General features: G+C 35.6%; 1 protein-coding gene across 2 annotated transcripts; it reads left to right on the top strand.

The window, feature by feature from the left end:
• The first annotated feature begins 4,552 nt into the window (after positions 1-4,552).
• LOC116173349 (DEAD-box ATP-dependent RNA helicase 20-like) lies at positions 4,553-18,079 on the top strand. 2 transcript variants are annotated; one of them, XM_031490752.1, is made up of 5 exons: positions 4,555-4,640; positions 4,782-4,881; positions 5,007-5,969; positions 11,787-12,589; positions 16,120-18,079. In XM_031490752.1, exons 2-5 carry the CDS (start codon positions 4,850-4,852, stop codon positions 16,425-16,427), a joined length of 2,106 nt encoding a protein of 701 aa, XP_031346612.1. In that variant the 5' UTR covers positions 4,555-4,640; positions 4,782-4,849; the 3' UTR covers positions 16,428-18,079. The 2 variants fall into 2 exon arrangements, with proteins under 2 accessions (XP_031346613.1, XP_031346612.1); XM_031490753.1 differs by lacking the exon at positions 4,782-4,881 and having other exon boundaries at positions 4,553-4,640.
• Positions 18,080-19,752: the final 1,673 nt, after the last annotated feature.

The following is a 19,752-nucleotide window of genomic DNA, read 5'->3' as shown; positions in this document are numbered from 1 at the left end:
TTGGAATGCCAAAGGACGGTGTAAACGGACGGCCGTCCGTATATCTCTTTGGTATACCTATACCTAGATTTCGCAATACACGAGTTAAATCGCCATAAGAGTACGCCGCAATAAATAAGAATTTTAAATCGGTGATCATTTTAATGACTTGAGAGTTAAGTTTCATGTGAGTTAGGTTAGATACAAGATTTGTAAAAATTTAAAACGCCCAAACTAATCTGACCTAACCTAACTACGACTCTAACCAAACCTTCAATCAACTCCTTGAACATTATCATGATACCAGATTTTTGACCTAACCTAACTAGCACGCTAACCTAACCTCACTTAAATTTTATTTTAACCTTCGATCTCCTCGCACATTATATCCTCCTGATACCAGATTTCTGAGCTAACCTAACTAGCACGCTAACCTAACCTCACTTAAATTTTATTTTAACCTTCGATCTCCTCGCACATTATATTCTCCTGATACCAGATTTCTGAGCTAACCTAACTAGCACGCTAACCTAACCTCACTAAAATTTTATTTTAACTTTCGATCTCCTCGCACATTATATTCTCCTGATACCAGATTTCTGAGCTAACCTAACTAGCACGCTAACCTAACCTCACTTAAATTTTATTTTAACCTTCGATCTCCTCGCACATTATATTCTCCTGATACCAGATTTCTGAGCTAACCTAACTAGCACGCTAACCTAACCTCACTTAAATTTTATTTTAACCTTCGATCTCCTCGCACATTATATTCTCCTGATACCAGATTTCTGAGCTAACCTAACTAGCACGCTAACCTAACCTCACTTAAATTTTATTTTAACCTTCGATCTCCTCGCACATTATATTCTCCTGATACCAGATTTCTGAGCTAACCTAACTAGCACGCTAACCTAACCTCACTTAAATTTTATTTTAACCTTCGATCTCCTCGCACATTATATTCTCCTGATACCAGATTTCTGAGCTAACCTAACTAGCACGCTAACCTAACCTCACTTAAATTTTATTTTAACCTTCGATCTCCTCGCACATTATATTCTCCTGATACCAGATTTCTGAGCTAACCTAACTAGCACGCTAACCTAACCTCACTTAAATTTTATTTTAACCTTCGATCTCCTCGCACATTATATTCTCCTGATACCAGATTTCTGAGCTAACCTAACTAGCACGCTAACCTAACCTCACTTAAATTTTATTTTAACCTTCGATCTCCTCGCACATTATATTCTCCTGATACCAGATTTCTGAGCTAACCTAACTAGCACGCTAACCTAACCTCACTTAAATTTTATTTTAACCTTCGATCTCCTCGCACATTATATTCTCCTGATACCAGATTTCTGAGCTAACCTAACTAGCACGCTAACCTAACCTCACTTAAATTATTTTAACCTTCGATCTCCTCGTACATTATATTCTCCTGATACCAGATTTCTGAGCTAACCTAACTAGCACGCTAACCTAACCTCACTTAAATTTTATTTTAACCTTCGATATCCTCGCACATTATATTCTCCTGATACCAGATTTCTGAGCTAACCATGGGCTGCATTTACTCTCAAGATTCATTCGGAACAGAATATGCGTTTTATTTTGTTTGTACAGTTTTCAATATAAAAATTATTTACAGAAGTTGTACTTTATTTTCCTCCCCAATAACAAAACTGAAGATTACAGTAGGTACAATAAGCACCTGGTCCTTCGCACTTTGCCGAAAACACTTTCAAATTTGGTAGGTATCAGGATGATATAACGTGAAAGGAGGTCTTTCAGTCCCAAATACACCTGTTCTTTGTAGACAAATTTACGTAAAAGGTGTCTTGCTACTAGGAGAACAGAATTCACGAAGAGGTCTTTTTCTATCAATATGAGAGTTATTTCAACGCTTAATTTCGATTTAAAAATTTGCCATTCTGTATCGGGATCATATGATGTGCGAGGAGGTGTTTCTTTTCCTAATACTACACCTGTTACTTGTCGACATAGTTACGTAAAAGGTGTCGGGCTACTAGGAGAACATAATATAAGAAGAGCTCGTTTTCTATCTCTGTCAGAATTATTTCACAGCTTTAATTCGATTTAAAAACTTGCAAATTCTGTATCAGGACTATATGGGTGCGAGGAGGTGTTTTTTTTCCTAATACTACACCTGTTACTTGTCGACACAGTTACGTAAAAGGTGTCGGGCTACTAGGAGAACATAATATAAGAGGTCGTTTTCTATCTCTGTCAAAATAATTTCAAAGCTTTAATTCGACATAAAAATTTGACAATTCTGTATCAGGATCATATGAGTGCGAGGAGGTGTTTCTTTTCCTAATACTACACCTGTTACTTGTCGACAAACTTATGGAAAAGGTTACAAAAGTTACAGCCCTTTGAATTTTCTTTCGAAATTGGTTTCTAGTCTATAACTTTTGATTGAGAAGTCTGATCGAAAAAGTACGAATTGTTTTGGATTCTACGCACCAAAATTAATAAGAAAAAGTGTTTTCCCGAGAAATTTTGGTGCAGTCGATTTTTGGTAAAAAAGGAAGGTTATACACTGCCTTTTTTTGCCCCGAAAAAAAAATTGTCTCAGATCGACCCGGAAAAAAATTTTTCTTATAGAATGTGGCCTGTAGAATCCATAATTTCAAACAGTTCCAAGATTGGGCTACTAGTTCAAAAGTTACAGCCCTTTGAATTTTCTTTCGAAATTGGTTTCTAGTCTATAACTTTTGATTGAGAAGTCTGAATAAATGGCAGTTCAAAATGTACGGAGTCTTGCAAGATCTGTAGAGCAATTGTAGTTTAAAGGCCCGGTTTTTGAATAGATTGATTAAATACAATAAGTACTAGTGCGCCATCTCCATGGCAATCGATACACTTTCTATCAATTATAGTTTTAGAAGTCTAGTTGAGATGTCGCCACGTATGCAACTTCCTTTAAAATTTCATTTGAATTTATGCGATTAATAGCAACGTCGCACTTATTATTCCTTAAATGTGACGTCATCCCGACATCGTGTGTGCGGCGGCACGGATCCAAGCATTCCAAACGCGTCAGTTCTTTCATAATTCTAGTTCGCTTTCCTTTGAAAAAAAAACAAGAAAACTTACTGAAGTATCATTCGAACATATATCCTCATATAAATTTGGATATTTGTAATAAATTTCTGTACTCAGCTCAGATTGGATACCTATGCTTTCAGTAAGCGTTATTGGTTCCATTTGATTCAGTTCTTCTGTTTGATTGTGGCATATGTTTGATGTTGAATTGGTTTCTCCACTACGAAGTTGATCGTTTACCCACAATAAGCAATCGGACACAATCTTACTTTCTTAGATAAGTTGACTGACGTTTTGTAGCTTTATTAGGACCTTTGTTTCCTGTGAGATGTAAAGAAGGGATTGCAGTATTGTTAGCCTTCTCAAAACTTTATACTGAGGCACAGCTGGGTTCTTTCCTTCTTGTATCTTCCAAAAAAATTATCATCTTTAAAATGGACACTGCAAACGACGTGACTATACTATATGATTCAGCGGTTTTTTCTACTTTTCCAGACTTTATTTCGACACGGCTCCTTCTTTTTTCGGGGAAAATTTGCAATGTTACATTAGCATTTTTCAAATTATTGTTGCAGCGGAAAACACAAAGTTAGTCATTTTTGAAAATAATGTAGATCACAGACTACGTCAGTCTCAAATTAACACGTCAAACGTCATTGAATCCATATATTGCTATAGCGCGCCACCGACCCATTTGTCGGGATGACGTCACAACGACCGTTTTTTACATTCGACACCTTACCATTTAATAACGAAACGGCGTAGCGACTTGCGGTTTTCACCGTTACTCTTAGATATTTTTAATCTATCTTTAGGCGAAAACATGAAATTTGGGTATACTGCCCCTTTAAGTCCTAGTTTCCAGTGTATTCCACCTTTCTTTCGAAAACTTTCTATTAATTATTGTTTCCAAAGGAAGGGTGTTCTGGAAGACGCCAAAAGCCCAATAGTAGAAGTAGTAATGGCAGTTCATGGCATATATATATGACTGCAAGAGTTGAGGACTTTATATAAGGCGACATTTGCGAGTCTTAAGAGTAGTTGAGGTTAGCTTAGAAGATTGCAACAGAGTACCAGAGTGAAGCCTTTTTTGAAATTACATTTGAAAAAGTGCGTAGAAGGTGGGGTGGCTGAGATCTGTTTCTTTCGATTTTGCGAGCTAGGATGTTCTGGTAACGTTTAATTACCGCATTGATTATACACACCAACTGTATAGTCAATGATTATAGGCACCTTCGCCCTGATGATGGCTTCATGGTGAAACTGATGTATTCTTATACTTGTTCAAGCCTCGCTACTACGAGCTGGACTCGGTCCACAATAAGTTGTTAAATGTTAATGACAGATGTTTTCACTTTTGTACCAGTTTCTAATTGATAATTTATTATTCGCGTCATAAATCAATATACTTCAATTAGTTGTTCAAAAACAAATTCGATGTAAAGTTATTCGATGTAGGAGAGCGTTTAAAATAAAATGCACCAATCAGTGCAATGGGCCAATGCGAATGCGTTGAAAGTGACAGTTTATCAAACATCACTTTTGGTGATCTTGAACCGGTGAAGTGAATAAATGGACTGTAGGTAAGTGATTTAAATGTAAATCGTTAGAAATTGCTTTGTGTTGGAGAAAAGATTAGTCTAAGCGAGATTAGAGTAAAATACGGTGAATAGTTTATTTTGCTTAAAAGTCGCACATCATAATCGCACGTCCCTCTTTTACAGAACTATTTGGTAACTCAACCTAAACACAGGCAGCCATTGACTTTTACTGATTTTTTATTTTCTCCACAATGCAATATAACGGATATCAACATAACGTTGTGTAAGTAGAAAATTTCAATTTCTAGTCAAACTTCGTCGAATAATTTCGTTTATTTAAGTACCCTCTACTTTTTTTTCTTCCACCTTTTGTTAGTATCTTTTGTAATTTTTTTTTTATTTGTGCAGATATCGTCCGCGCCCTAATCGTGGTGAACAGTTTAACAATAAACAATCTAACTACTGGAAACCACCTACACATTCTCTAGCTGCAGTCCAAGACTTCGGAGGGCCGAATTCGAAACAACAAAACCCGCAACAGAAAGGTCACGAAGATAAACTGGTTTGGGACATGACCACCCTTCAACCATTTCGCAAGAACTTCTACGTTCCACACATGGATATACAGAACCGATCTCAAACAGATATTGATAGTTTCCGCGATGAAAAAGCCATTACAGTCAAGGGAACCAACGTTCCAAATCCGAGTGAATGCTTCGACGAAACTAATTTCCCCGATTATGTAATGCAAGAAATTATTAGGCAGGGGTATGCAGAACCGACACCTATACAAGCGCAAGGCTGGCCGATCGCGCTCTCGGGACGCGACATGGTCGGAATCGCACAGACCGGTTCCGGTAAAACGTTAGCTTACATGGTCCCAGCAGCAATACATATCAACCACCAACAGCGTCCGCAAAGAGGCGAAGGCCCCATCGTACTAATCCTCGCCCCCACCAGAGAATTAGCGCAGCAAATACAACAGGTAGCGCGTGATTTCGGCGCGCCAAGCATGATTCGAAACACGTGCGTTTTTGGGGGATGCCCCAAAGGTCCGCAGGCTCGTGACTTGGAGCGCGGTGTCGAGATTGTCATTGCTACTCCAGGCCGACTAATCGATTTTCTCGAGAAGGGTACGACCAATTTGCAACGATGCACCTACTTGGTGTTGGATGAGGCCGATCGAATGTTAGATATGGGTTTCGAACCTCAAATCAGGAAGATTATCACGCAGATACGGCCTGACAGGCAGGTTTTGATGTGGTCGGCGACGTGGCCTAAGCAGGTGCAGGCGCTTGCTGAAGATTTTCTCGTTGATTATGTACAGATTAATGTTGGATCTCTTGCACTGTCTGCTAACCGGAATATTAGGTAAGTACAGTTTTTTTTTATTCTAATCTGATCCACATGTTTAGATACAAAAAGTTATTGATTTTTCCATAAGTAATAAAATTTTCCGCTGTATTTGTTATTTTTTGGGTTTGGGTTTTTTTATTATCTGAGGGGGGTGAGGGGCGGAGGAATTTGTTTTGCACTTAATAATACAGAACAACTAAGGATAATATCGAGTTTATTATAACCGGCAACACATTCTATTAATGACTAATTGTCTCTTCAGTTGAGCTGACAGGATTGAAGAATTTGGATCGTTTTTGCAATTTCATGAGTCTAGTTCACATCAGCTAAACAGCACTTGCTTGGTTCAAGCAGGTTTTTGTTCTTCTATGCTTGATTCTTATTTGGACACACTATAAGGTTGTAATTTTTGTGTACCTTTGTTTTGTTTCTAAGATTTCTATCCTCCTGTGCTGTTAGTTTTACTTTTACTTCAGTTGTCATTAATAATAATATTAAAAATCGGTGTTGTGCAAAAAGAAAGGTGTTCAGCATATGCTAATCTGCCACTTCAGGCAGAAATTTAGATTGCTTGCTTGCATTAAAAGCAATTGCATCTTAAGATATGATTTGAAAGTTGCAGTACGTTCAATGTTATTAAATAGGATTCTATTTTCATTTGCGATACTCAAATTTACTTAGTGATATTCTGCCATGTTTCACATTAACATCATGGAATCTTTCTCTTTTAATTAAGATCATGTGGAGGTAATTTGGTTTGCTACTTTGGGGTATATTTAATAGCAGGTGTCTATACTTTCAATGACTTGTTCTTACTTCAAGTAGTATGGTTTATAATGTTTTTGATAATTTCCATTAAAAGAGTACTGTAGGTAGGCAACAGTTTTGTAGCTTTGGAGAGTTGCACTTGCAATTTGCAAAGCTAAAGTACAGGGAATAGTTTAGGGAGCTCTTGATGGATTTGGTAAGTTTCCAGTTTACCGAGCATCTTATTATCTACTGATTTAAAATGATAGATGGTCTTAAATTTTATGAAGTATTTCTAAAGTGCTCATCAAACTTGAGAGGTTAATCAAAATTAATACTTTAATTCTTAACATAACAAGTAAATTTTATCAGTTTTATATCACATTACAATGCATCAGCTGGTGGCGATCACATTACTCTTGATTCTACCATTAAAGCCACCGTTTTATTAGGAAAAAGACCATTTTCTCTTTGCGGAAAATGAAGTAATAATAATAATAAGAAGAAGAAGAAGTATTAAGCTATACTGTGAAATGTAGCTGCTGCTTTGGATGCTGTGTGTTAGGTACATACATACAAAATTTAGTGAAACTGAGTGACAGTTGCGAGTGCGTCGCGTGTTAAGAATTTTTACTCAAATAAATAATTTAGTATTTCAAAAAGTTAACAATGTTATTCATTTTCTTCAGAAGGTGCAGATGGCTGGACTGAGTTTTTAAATAACACATTTTAGTTTATATTCTCTTTCTCTTGTTAGCTTGTAATTCCATTTCTTCAGCTTCTTCCAAAAGAACGATGATCGCACTTATTATTTTTAGCGCATTTTTTTATATTCGTTATGCCTGGCTGGCCGGCTGTCTGGGTGAGATCTCAGCAACTACAATAGCTAGAAACTTCAAATTTTCACTAAAAGCTTTCTGATATAGTGGCGATGTGCAGGCTGTAGTCTATTTTGAGTTAGGGTACTTGTGAGATCGATAATTGAAGAAAATAATTTCGATATGGTTTTCGGAGGTGCTATAATTTTACCGTTAGATAGCGCTACCAGTATAAAAACTTAATTATTTGCATTCTGATTTATTTTACAAAATAAAGACGTACCCTCAATTGAAATTAAATAAAATTAATTATTTAACGCAGCCAAAATTACTCGTGAGATCGATAATTTTAAACTTCGCTAATAAAATACTGACCTGTATTACCAAGAATGCGTTTTAATCATGCATATGCTGATTTACAACTTGTTTTGTATTAATGGTGCGCCCCAAGTGGTGGGAGTACACTGTTTTATTATTTTATTTATTACAATTGCTGGAAGGGTGCTCGCAATGGTATAAGATATTAAACTTCAAAATTCGCTTAATCCGCTCGCGTCGCTAACGTAGGACACGTTCATAAAGACATGTTTCGATAAATTCGCATCTCTTGCTTCTATCGCTCACATAGGATTGTGTCAGCATCATATACATGTTTTTCAGCCACCATTGGCTGGAATTTCTACTAGTAACGCCGCCATTGGGCATTTTTGAATTTACCGTTCAGCGCGCATTCGTCTAGTGCTTTAAAAGGCCGACGCTCACTTACGCGCGCCGTAGTTCATTAAATCAGTGTGAGCGAAAAAGGCGCTCAGTATCCCTTGACCTTGCAACACTCCTTTTTTTGTTATTCTGTTGCTTTTTGATTTAAATTTATTTCGGGCGGTAATGTATCTATCGTAGAGCAGTAAGTAGCTCTGCATGAGCGGATATCTCTTTTTTCCCCAGTATCAGTGGGTTTATGGGCTATGTAATAAGTAATAACGATTACAGACGCTCTAACTGTCATATATTACATACGCACTTTTTTATATAATGACACCCTACAACTCTTAGTGCGCATTTATGGCATTTTGCCTACACGTTAATGTTGAATGCAGAACATAATGGTTTTGGATATACACGTTTCATGAAAAAAGAAAGCGTTTGAGGCTATTTTTATTTTGCCTTTTTTGATTTTTTTTACATTTCTACACTGAGATTAGAATGATATCTTGCATATTAACTTAATGCGGGCAAGAATGTTGGGATTTGCATTTTTTTAATAAATAGCGCACTGTAAAAATTTGAATCCCAAAATTTGCCCCTTGATGAATCAATTAAAATCGTAGATTTTCAAAGAGACACAAATAAGATAAACGGTCCAATAGCCGATATAGTTCAAAAGAAATTAGAGGACGTGCTAACAAAAAATTCTGGTTTTCATATTTTTTGAAAATCTCTAAAAGCCTAAACGGAAATTTCGTTGAAGATTTAGAACCACGTACTACAGCACCATTAAACGTCTTTAAATTTGCACCAATTACCTCTACAGATGTCGAGAGAAGCTTTTCCGTCTATAAAAATATTTTATCGGACCGAAGGCAAAATTGCAAATTTGGAGAAATACATAATTGTTAATTGTTTTTCTGATAATTAGAGTTAGTTTCATCATAATCATGTTTTATTGAGGAATCCAGGTTTTTTTTGTGGGGTTGGTTGATTGTGCATTTGTTTGCTTACTTTGCCTTTTTTTTTAGCTTTTTTTGCCCGTTTTGATTCATATATAATAAGCGCTTATTTTATAAAAATAAATGCATTCTTATCCGTACTCTAAGATAAAAATGACATATATAAATAATAATAATAATAATAATCTCTATATATAAAAATGAACCTCGGTTTCTTCTGGTCACGCAATAACTTTAGAACGGCTTGACCGATTCCATTAATCTTTTTTTTTTAAGTTTTCTAATAGTGTGTAGAAGGTTCTTATGGCAAGAAAAGCTAAGAAAATCGCTCGGAAAATTGGAGAAAACTTAACGACTATTTAAACATCGCGCGTTTGACGGTGCGATGGCAATTGTTTTAACACCTACATTGATCGGCATAATATATCCGTCAAAAAATTAATTTATTCATATCATAGTGTGCTGTCAATTCGATCGGATAGTTTATCCAGATTTCAGTGCGTTTTTTGAGAAGTTTCAAAGTTATTTCACCGCAATCACGCCTTTTATATTAAAAGTTTGTTATACCTAATATCCATTTTTGGTGGTATACATAGTTATACAGAAACACTAAGGGAGTCAATTTCTATTTTCAGTTGAATTTTAGTTTTTTTAAGATGCTATTTATTAGATGTACCAACATATGGTACCAACTTAGGTCGCAGAATTCGTAATCCTACAAGTCAAACATATACCGGGTGGTGCTCGGTAGGTAGGAACATAGGGATTTAACATGGGAAATTAGTTTTATGCTCTATCCTACCCTCCTGTACATTTTACAGAAAAAACTGTAGAGTTTAAAGTTATCCGCAAATTTTAAAATAACCATGACTTTTGTTGTTTTATGAATTGCTACTAATAGCAGAAATGTTGAAATTTGTTTTTCCCTTTTCGATTACAGTTTACATTAAATTGTTGCTATTAGACCAAAGAACTTTGTGTGTCCACATTGCAAGGATACTGAAGCCCCTGGATTATGTTGCGCCAGTGGCCAAGTGAAATGTATGCTATAGGTACGGCCACCAGAGCCACTACAATCCTTGGTTTTTGGAAATGGGCCAGATTCTATACATTTTTTGATTCATATCCTGAAATACAATAATTGCTTTCAAATTACGGCATTTGGCGCAAAAGAAGGTACGTTGCTCGCGCTGAATCACCAAAAGCAACTATAGAAGTGAGTGCGTTTATTTTTTATTATTTTAGGGAGAGATGGCGCGATTTTGTGGCAAGTGTGTCAAAATCTCTTTTTTCTATTTCGGTGTCACAATGATGATTTTGTACAACTGTGAAAACAGTTGTACGCTTCGCGTCGCCACTCGTGCCACAAGATAGTCGTATTACAATAGGTCGCATTGTAACACTTGTCTTTCAATATACTATTCCGGCTAAACAGTTCAACCGATTTAAATCAAATTTGCTACACATATTCTTAGACATAAAAGGGCAAAATCGCGCATGTACAGGTGGGGCGGGTGGTACCTGTGCTAGCCACAGCAAATTTTTTTGTTATTATTTATTTCAGTCCGAATTGAATAGGTATTCATAGCTAAGAAAGAGGACAATGTCCGTCGGGTCAGCTAGTATTTAAATGTCCAACAGAAAATCTTTCCAATTACAGGACAAACTTAACTTAACTTCATTAAGCACGCAGTGTTTCTTAGTTATAGCCGCAAATAAAAATCAATTTTGTGTAATTAGCTAAATAATATAATAATAACTTTTATTGAGCTTCAATTAAAGTACATAAACAGCTTTCCAAATAAAAATAAACAAACCCTTCGCGAAACTGAATAGGATGAAATTCAGACCTCGGTTCAGACTCACCAACCAAACAGTTGAATTATGAACGTAGCATTTTTAAAATGGTCCAGTAGGTTCTGGCTTTATTTGGATAACGTCTTCTTTTTATTAGTTTTGACAGTTCACATTTAAAAATGCATCTTCCTCTATGGTATAACCTCTTGCACAGAAGAGATCATGATGATTGAGAAGTCATATGGTTTTTCCACCCTCACATTCGTATTGCATTGGGGTAAAAAAAACCTACATTTTTTTACGGAAATACGCGTTTTGAAGCACCAGGAATCCGAATCTCGATAATGTCTGGCAATCTATACTCATTTCAACTCAAGAATACAAACTGAAGTTTTTAATATATAAAGTACCACGCTACATTCGGTTTATTTAATCGCCAAATTTTAAAAAAAATTGTTTGAAGAAACATGATATTGACTAGGAAGTGTTTTAGTTGGTATCAATGAAACTAAATAATTTAAAGCCTGATTTTATATATATCTTCAATAAATATTTATGAAAGTATTTATTTAGTTGCTGTGTATTTTTATTGCCACTATTTAATGTTTTCCACATTACTGCTTCGCAAGTCCTTTTCATTGTTGCATTTTTCTTATACTATACGAAGTATTCCAAGGGACTATCAGTTGTATCCGTTCCTAATACATTTTTTTCTGTTTGTATATACTTTTTGTACACCGATTTATTTTTATTCATCCCAATCACACTTTGATAATGTTGATTACAATTTTGTGTGTTTCAAGGCAAATTGTGGAAGTATATGAGGAAAACGAAAAGGAAGGTAAGCTGCTAGGTTTACTGAAAGAAATAGCTGCCGATCAAAATAACAAAATAATTATATTCGTTGAAACGAAAAAGAAAGTAGACGATATCACGAAATGCATTCGTATGGAAGGTTACTCTGCCATCTCCATACACGGTGATAAATCTCAACCAGAACGAGATTACGTTTTAACAGAGTTTAGAAATGGCAAAGCATCCATTTTAGTTGCGACGGACGTCGCGGCACGTGGTTTGGACGTGGAGGACGTCAAGTACGTTATTAATTTAGATTATCCAAATTCGTGCGAGGATTACGTTCATCGAATCGGCCGCACTGGCCGTTGCGAGCAAGTCGGCACAGCTTACGCGTTTTTCACGCCAAATAATCAAAGGCAGGCTAAGGATTTAATAGCGGTGTTGGAGGAATCTGGTCAGCAGGTTAATCCGAAGTTGCGCGAGCTGGCGTCAAACTCGCGCGGCGGTCAGAATACAAGGAATCGTTGGCAAAACCGAAACAAAGACAACTCATCACCGAACTCTAATAATGGTTCCGGCAAGAGAAATGTGTGGAATTCAAATCGACTTTCTAACAACATTGAACAAAGGCAGCCTTCGATGCGTTACAACAACAACAACATTCGTAACGGGGAAATGTATCAGAGGAATAACATGCGAAATTCCGCTCCTCCGATGGCATATTCGAATGGTTACCAAAATCCGATGGGCAATCAAGGGTATCCACAGCAGAACGCATATGGTCCTCCACCGACACCACGAGGCTATGGTAAGGAGGCATTGAGCGCTCAGTATTAACCCAATTAAATTTTATGATTGCCCCTGTATTGCACATGCCATTAAAGATTTTTTTGTAATGAGCACACAAAAACTGAAAGTATAAATTTTATATACAGTTTGTTTGAGATAAGAGGGTCACTTCAATATCACTTATTTGAAAATTTACTTTTGCGCAATACAGTCTATCCCTGTAACACAACAGACACCACACATCCTGACAGCACACGGCATGTTAGATTTAATAAGTTTGCTAAATATGGAATCACAAATTTTACCATTTTTTTGTATTCTTCCATATGCATATTTTATGTTGTATAGAAAATTGATTGCTCTTTTCCGATATCATAAAAAACCATAGGTGTTAAATTTGAAAAACAAAAGTTTCATCGATTAGGGGCAGGGATATAAGAAGTTTCAATATGCGATCGGCTAGATCGTAACGTCACATATACGGTGTCCATTTTTCGAGTGCCACTATGGGGATATCACTTATCTTAAGAGATAGAAGGTTGGTTAAATGGGGGCAAAGTTGTAATTTTCGGACTGAATAAGAATCTGAAAAGAAATTTGAAATTTCTGCAACAGTTTTGAAGATATCGCAAAAAAACGAAAATGTCTGATTTTCGTTTTTAATTTTTTTATGATAAACTAATCGTAGTAGACATTTCTAATTAACACATTATTCGGACACTTTTTAATGGAGATTTCAAATATGGCATCCAGTTTTTAATAACTTTCAAGATGACGGAGAAACACGTGGCAACTTTAGTTTTTCTTATGGGCGCCATTTTGAATGTTCACATTTTGAGATTACGTCTTTTTTTCTCTTTACAACGATATATCACACATGGTGGTTCAGTATCACATTTTTCCTAAAAATACAATTTTTAATTTTTTGAGAAGAGTGCTTTGGAAAAATAAAAGGTTCTTTTGTTGTGAAGAAAAGGTTGACTTATTTCATGTAGTGTTATTTAGGTTTATGCTAGTTGTATTGCGAAAATGCCTTTTTCAAGTGCAGAACAAAGAGATATGATCCAAATTTACTACACCCCTCATCGAAATGCCCACATGGCTGCTGCAACATACTTGTAGCGTTATCCAGAGCGGCAACAACCTAGTTTGAGGTATTTTTCTTTGCTGCATAAAAACTTGGGCGAATATGGATCTTTTAAAAGATGTAGACAGCAATATGGTGATAGACCCAATGAATATGAGCAGGCAATTATGCAAGCGGTAAAAATTTTACATGCTTACAACTACTAATCTATTCATCATTTAATAATTGTTAATTAGGTGCAAGACAATCCATCTGTCTCCTCAAGGGAAGTTGCAGCCCAGCTGAATTTGCCATCTCATCAAGTTGTTTGAAGAACTCTTAAAAAGCACAAATATCGGCCTTGGGCAATTCATATTTCCCAAACGCTCCATCCAGGAGATCATGAACGACGGGTAGCTTTTTGTACATTTGTCAATAATCAGCTTCAAGAAAATGCAAATTTCCTTAATGACATCATATGGTCTGATGAGTGCAAATTTACCAATGAAGCAATGTTTAATCGCCACAATAAACATTACTGGTCAATTGAAAATTCTCATCAATTTCAAGAACACGACCACAAATATGTTTTAGTGTTAACATATGGGTCGGTTTATTGGGCGATACAATAATCGGTCCTTACATGTACGAAGAGACTCTAAATGCAGATCGGTACCTCCATTTCCTGAGGGATGTGTCAAGAGCCATAGCAAATCTTAGGAAGAGAGTGGCACTATGCTCAGAATTAGGAGGTGGGCAATTTGAACACATGTTGTGATGTATTTTGTTCTAATTTTAATTATAATTTTCTAGCATAATGAAGGTTCAATTCTGTTCAGATGAAAATTGAATTTCTACTTATCTGAAAACGCTGACCAGACAGATGGATCAAACAAAAGAATGTTTTATTTTTCCAAAGCACTCTTCTCAAAAAATTAAAAATTGTATTTTTAAGAAAAATGTGAAACTAAACCACCATGTGTGATATATCGTTGTAAAGAGAAAAAAAGACGTAATCTCAAAATGTGAACATTCAAAATGGCGCCCATAAGAAAAACTAAAGTTGCCACGTGTTTCTGCGTCATTTTGAAAGTTATTAAAAACTGGATGCCATATTTGAAATCTCCATTAAAAAGTGTCCGAATAATGTGATAATTAGTAATGTCTACTACGATTAGTTTATCATAAAAAAATTAAAAACGAAAATCAGACATTTTCGTTTTTTTGCGATATCTTCAAAACTGTTGAAGATATTTCAAATTTCTTTTCAGATTCTTATTCAGCCCGAAAATTAACAACTTTGCCCCCATTTAACCAACCTTCTATCTCTTAAGATAAGTGAGATCCCCATAGTGGCACTCGAAAAATTGACACCATGTATAACTCATATGAAACATTTTTCGTACCGTGCCAAATAAATAGTATTAAGGTGACCTTTTTTTCTTGAACACTGTAAAAAGCCGCATCACTAGTAAAATGGGTGGCTGTTGGCTTGTGGTCAATGCGTGTTATGCTAAATGTCGGGAAAGATAAAAGACAATTCTGTATTTAACGATTTGTTTTTTGAATTAGTGGAAGAACTTTTTCGATTTTTCTTTGAACACGTGATAGAGGTGTGCTATCCTCTATCTCAAATTATAAGTGGAGGGGTCTAGATCACAACACTCACTGACCAGTGACCATAAGGCTTAATTTCAAATTATGACCACAACTCCAACTTAATATCACACACTTCACACTAAGCATGACATTTTGTCTTAATGGTAACTACACTGGAGGAAAAGGATGGCACTACTTGACTTTTCTCTCATCCTTTTCAAAGTTTACATTTGATTGAGAGGGTCTCTTGATTGGCAATTTTGCTGCAGTACCAGTGGAGCCCATTGCAATGAAATAGCATGACAAAAATGTTTTAAAATGTGAAATTCAACTAGCTTTCATTTAAAAATCATAGAAAAAGAACATTGACAGAGAGAAAGTAGACCACGGCTTGCAGTATTCAAGAACCAACTTTAACAAATCACTACTAACAGTTGTCATTTAGTCTTTTATGTGAATATGATATACAGGGTGTTCATTTTATTTTGTCCACTATTGCTATCTCGACAAACAATAAGAACTACAAGGTCAGTTAAATTAGCAAACTCTTTCTATTTTATGAGACTATTTAATGAGCACAAAGAAATTTTTTTCAACCCATGTTCAATGTGCTCATTAAAATAGTCTTGTAAAGTAGAAATTGTTGCTAATTTAACGTACGGCATAGCTCTTATCGTTCTCGATATAGCAATAGTGGACAAAATAAAATGAACACTCTGTAGACAAGCATAATATTTTTTAAGAGTTGGGAAAACAGCATGGTTGTATTTATTTCAAAGTTTCAAAAATATACAGGATATTTCATTTGAAACTTTTCATTTACATAAATTTATTGTAAAAACGATTGGGTCCTTTTTTAAATGCTAATGGATGTGTTTGTGCAGGCCCTCCATCTCGTAACGGCAACATGATGAACGGGCAACGTTACAACCAGCGGCAAGCGTTCTCTGGACCTCCCCCTGCTAACAGTCCAAATATGTATCCCGTCGCGCCGCCCTACATGATGTCAGGTGTTCCACCTCCGGACGACATTCATTGCCTGATCAATCACAAATTTTTCCAGAGCAACAGACCCCCGCCGACTAATCCGTGCGGTTATCAGTCGATAAACCAACCCTTTAATCAGTACTCGCCCCCTCTGCCGCCATACGCTTACCAATATTCACAGCCGGCTACCGCCGTGCAACAGTAAGCTTGCGCTTACAATCCCCTCACAAATATTATAGTTTAGTTTCTTCCTCTTTTTAACGGGCTAATGTTTTTTCGTTTTTTGTGTTTTACGTGCGCGGTTAAGTTAATCGTTAATTTCTCTTATTTATTAATCAAATTGTAGTGGTGGAAGTATACTAGAAGTTTTCTTTTTTGTTTATAGGATAGCTTTGCTTAGTGTTGATATATCTTGTATTTAACTCCTAAAGGAGAGCCCTATGCCAAGCCTAATTCACCTTTCTCAAGATTATTTTCAATAATGCATCCGTATTCAGGCTGACATTTCGTTTCTTTTCCATTTAAATATTGGCACTTCTCGATGACGCATTATTGAAAGTACAAAGTTGGCAATTGAGGTGAATACTCCGTACTTTAGAAATATATACGTGTTAATATGATGTTAGCTTGGACTGGAAAACTTGTTAAGGCAGAGGTGTGAATGTCTCGCACCGTAAATATTTAATAGTTGTACATATAAGTTTAAATTCTCAAGGTTCCAAATTTTGATTGAGACGAGTTCCAGTCCCAGTTTGGCCACAACTTATTATAACTTGACCCCCCACACTTTGTGGTCACAACAAGTTTTAGAAGGCACTCCTAGTTTATAAATGTAGATGTGTAAATGTGTTCTCGTGCGATTTTCAGCCGAGATTTAATGTAATAGAATTTATATCTGTATGCTATTGAAATGCACGAAACATATAGAAGGGGGGATCGATATTTAGTTTAATTTTAGTACACGGTGCGATACGACGCAAACCGTTTACGTCAATCTGATGATCCTCTGCAAAATTTTGTATTTTTTACTGTGTACCTGTCCAGTGTGCAAGTGATTCGTACGTCTTTAATTTATTACAGAATACAAACATGGCTGCTTGTGTTTTAGGTAAGTGTGTGCACACGACGGTCATGTAAATATATGTAGTATCTATTCGTTTGGTCTTTAAACCGTACGCGTGTTTTGCCTGCCGATTACTGCAGCTGCGCAGTACGCCGATCTGTGATATTTAGCACGTAACGGTAGCAAAGAATAATTATATTAACTTTCCGTGTTTGAGAGAAGACGCCGTTTGCTTTACGCAATGTGTTCAAAAAAGATACATTGATTGGAATGTGATATTTTCTCTGAAGACTGAAATATCTATCTATATATTTTTTAGATATAACCCGCTCTTCGTCTTTGTAGACAGTAATTTTTTCGTTTGTAGATATTTCTTTGGAAAGATTTCTGAGCGTGCTCTCTTCACTCGGAACGAGTGCAAAACGTAATAATTGCGCGAAGTTATTTCATTATTCTAAGGACGCGAACTGCGACGCGACTGAACTGAACTTAAAAAGGTTCTCTGTTATTATATTACTACGATAGGGTCCACGCTTGTTTTTCAAAACAAATTAGATTTTAAGAGATTCGCATATTTATTATTTAAATATGAAACTAAATCACTATTCTCGCTTTGATCCATCTTTCTTTTTATTAACTTGCATCTCATCCCAAATAACGTTTAAGTACAACCTATGTTTCCTTTACTTCGTGTTTTAGGTCTTAAGCTATTTTCAGTACGTTGTATATATTGCAAATTTTTATTCGAATTGAACGTCACTTCTCGTTGATCTGATTTAAAGCGCCGAGTAAAAGTATTATTTGTAACAAGTATGAATCCAGTTGTGCACCAACGCCTTTGGACAATTTTTATTTAATTAGTAATGCTAGGAAAGGATAAACAAAAGTTCTTTCATTTTTGCCTATCGAAATTTATATTATACTCTTCTGTAAGTTTCTAACAAGTGCATTTCTTGTATGTAATACAGTATTAATACTAATATATTATACTTTATTTGAAATGAAATAAAAGTGTTATAATCATTCTAACCAATTTTGTTTTCATTCGTTTGTGTTCTATTTTACTTGCTTTAGACGGCAAACCAAATGCGATAATTTTGTACTAGTGCTACAGATATGGCTTTGACCCATAGATTTAAACTCAAAAATCCAAGACTTACAGGGGTGTTTACTAATTGGCTGCTCAAGCCCCTGCAACCTTGAGGGTGCTCTTAAATCCTTGCTTAGGTGTAGAAAACTTAATAACTCTCATCGAATATTATTGCTGTGGGCATCAGTTATTCGAAATCATACAGTGCATACCAGTAGATATTGAAACTATTATAGTTATTAACCTCAATAGTAGTCCAGGCGAATTTTTTGGGAAAAAAAAAGAATATTGTTAAGGGAGCTTGGTCAAGTAGATACGTTCGAATGAATTAGTCTATAACAAATACAAAAAAAATAAATACGTGAGCAGGGGAGGAATTCACCTGAAGTTTTTGGGGAGGGTGAAAAGGTAAAAATTGTATTACAGCAATTTCCGGCAAAAGTTGAGATAAGAGGCAAAAGTGTTCAATGGAAAAGTTGTAGATCATGAAAACATCTACAACTTTCTTTCCAGTCACTTTCTCACATAATTTGTGTTTTATTGTTGATTTCCGCAAAAATACTACAAATTTTTTCAATATAGAAAATTAAGAGGTTTCTCAAATATTCGTTTTTTCGGCACAAAACTTCTTTCAAATGAAAAGTGTCTTTCGGAGATTTATTGTTAATTTAAGTTCTATTTGGTGTCATTTTCTTAGTTTTTTGATGAAAAAAAAATTATAGTTACTGAAGAAACTCAAAAACGAAACAACTCCAAAAACGACTTCAGTATCATTAAATTTTGTAGTAAATGTTGATAATTTGTTTAAATTTTGAAAATGTGTCAAACACTTCTTTCAGGATTTCAGCATTCGATTCTACGGGAAAATATACCTACAAAAGACACTATACAGAGTGTTTTTTGGGAGCTTTAGTTAAACGTTTCTGGGAAAGTAAAATAGGTAGGTTTTTGAAAATTTGTACTTAGGAGTTACTCTGAAGGCCGAATCGTATGTAAAATATGTTCAAAATGTCCGCACTTCCGGAAACACCGAAAGTAGATAGTAACTTCGTTATTTTAAATGGCAACCCCTATTTTTTATTGCATTTTTGGATTCTACGTGAAATTTCAGGTCTTTTGATACCCATATGTCGATAACTGCCATTTATGGTTTTTAAGTTATTTTGACTTCAAGAAAAAAAATGGTGGATGCAGATGGTACCTTGATAATTGATTACTTGAAAAAGGTTATAGTCATGGCAACCCATTTTTATCAGTGCATAGAGAATGAATAGGGCTTTCTTTTAGTGTACTTAAAAAAAAGTTAAGTTGCGTACAACCGTACCTATGGAGATCCAAATTTAAGAAACTTCAAAGTCTAGAAACTCAGTTTTTTTA

This window comes from Photinus pyralis, unplaced genomic scaffold (assembly GCF_008802855.1).
Source record: "Photinus pyralis isolate 1611_PpyrPB1 unplaced genomic scaffold, Ppyr1.3 Ppyr1.4_LG6, whole genome shotgun sequence".
NCBI classification, from domain to species: domain Eukaryota; kingdom Metazoa; phylum Arthropoda; class Insecta; order Coleoptera; family Lampyridae; genus Photinus; species Photinus pyralis.
This window is presented reverse-complemented; position numbering and strand designations above follow the sequence as displayed.

Excerpts from the sequence above, each read along its gene's own strand:
- LOC116173349 (XM_031490752.1), top strand. The coding sequence starts at position 4,850 with ATGCAATATAACGGATATCAACATAACGTTGT. Across the intron at positions 5,970-11,786 it reads TCTGCTAACCGGAATATTAG|GCAAATTGTGGAAGTATATG; the intron begins GTAAGTACAGTT and ends GTGTGTTTCAAG. Across the intron at positions 12,590-16,119 it reads ACCGACACCACGAGGCTATG|GCCCTCCATCTCGTAACGGC; the intron begins GTAAGGAGGCAT and ends GTGTTTGTGCAG.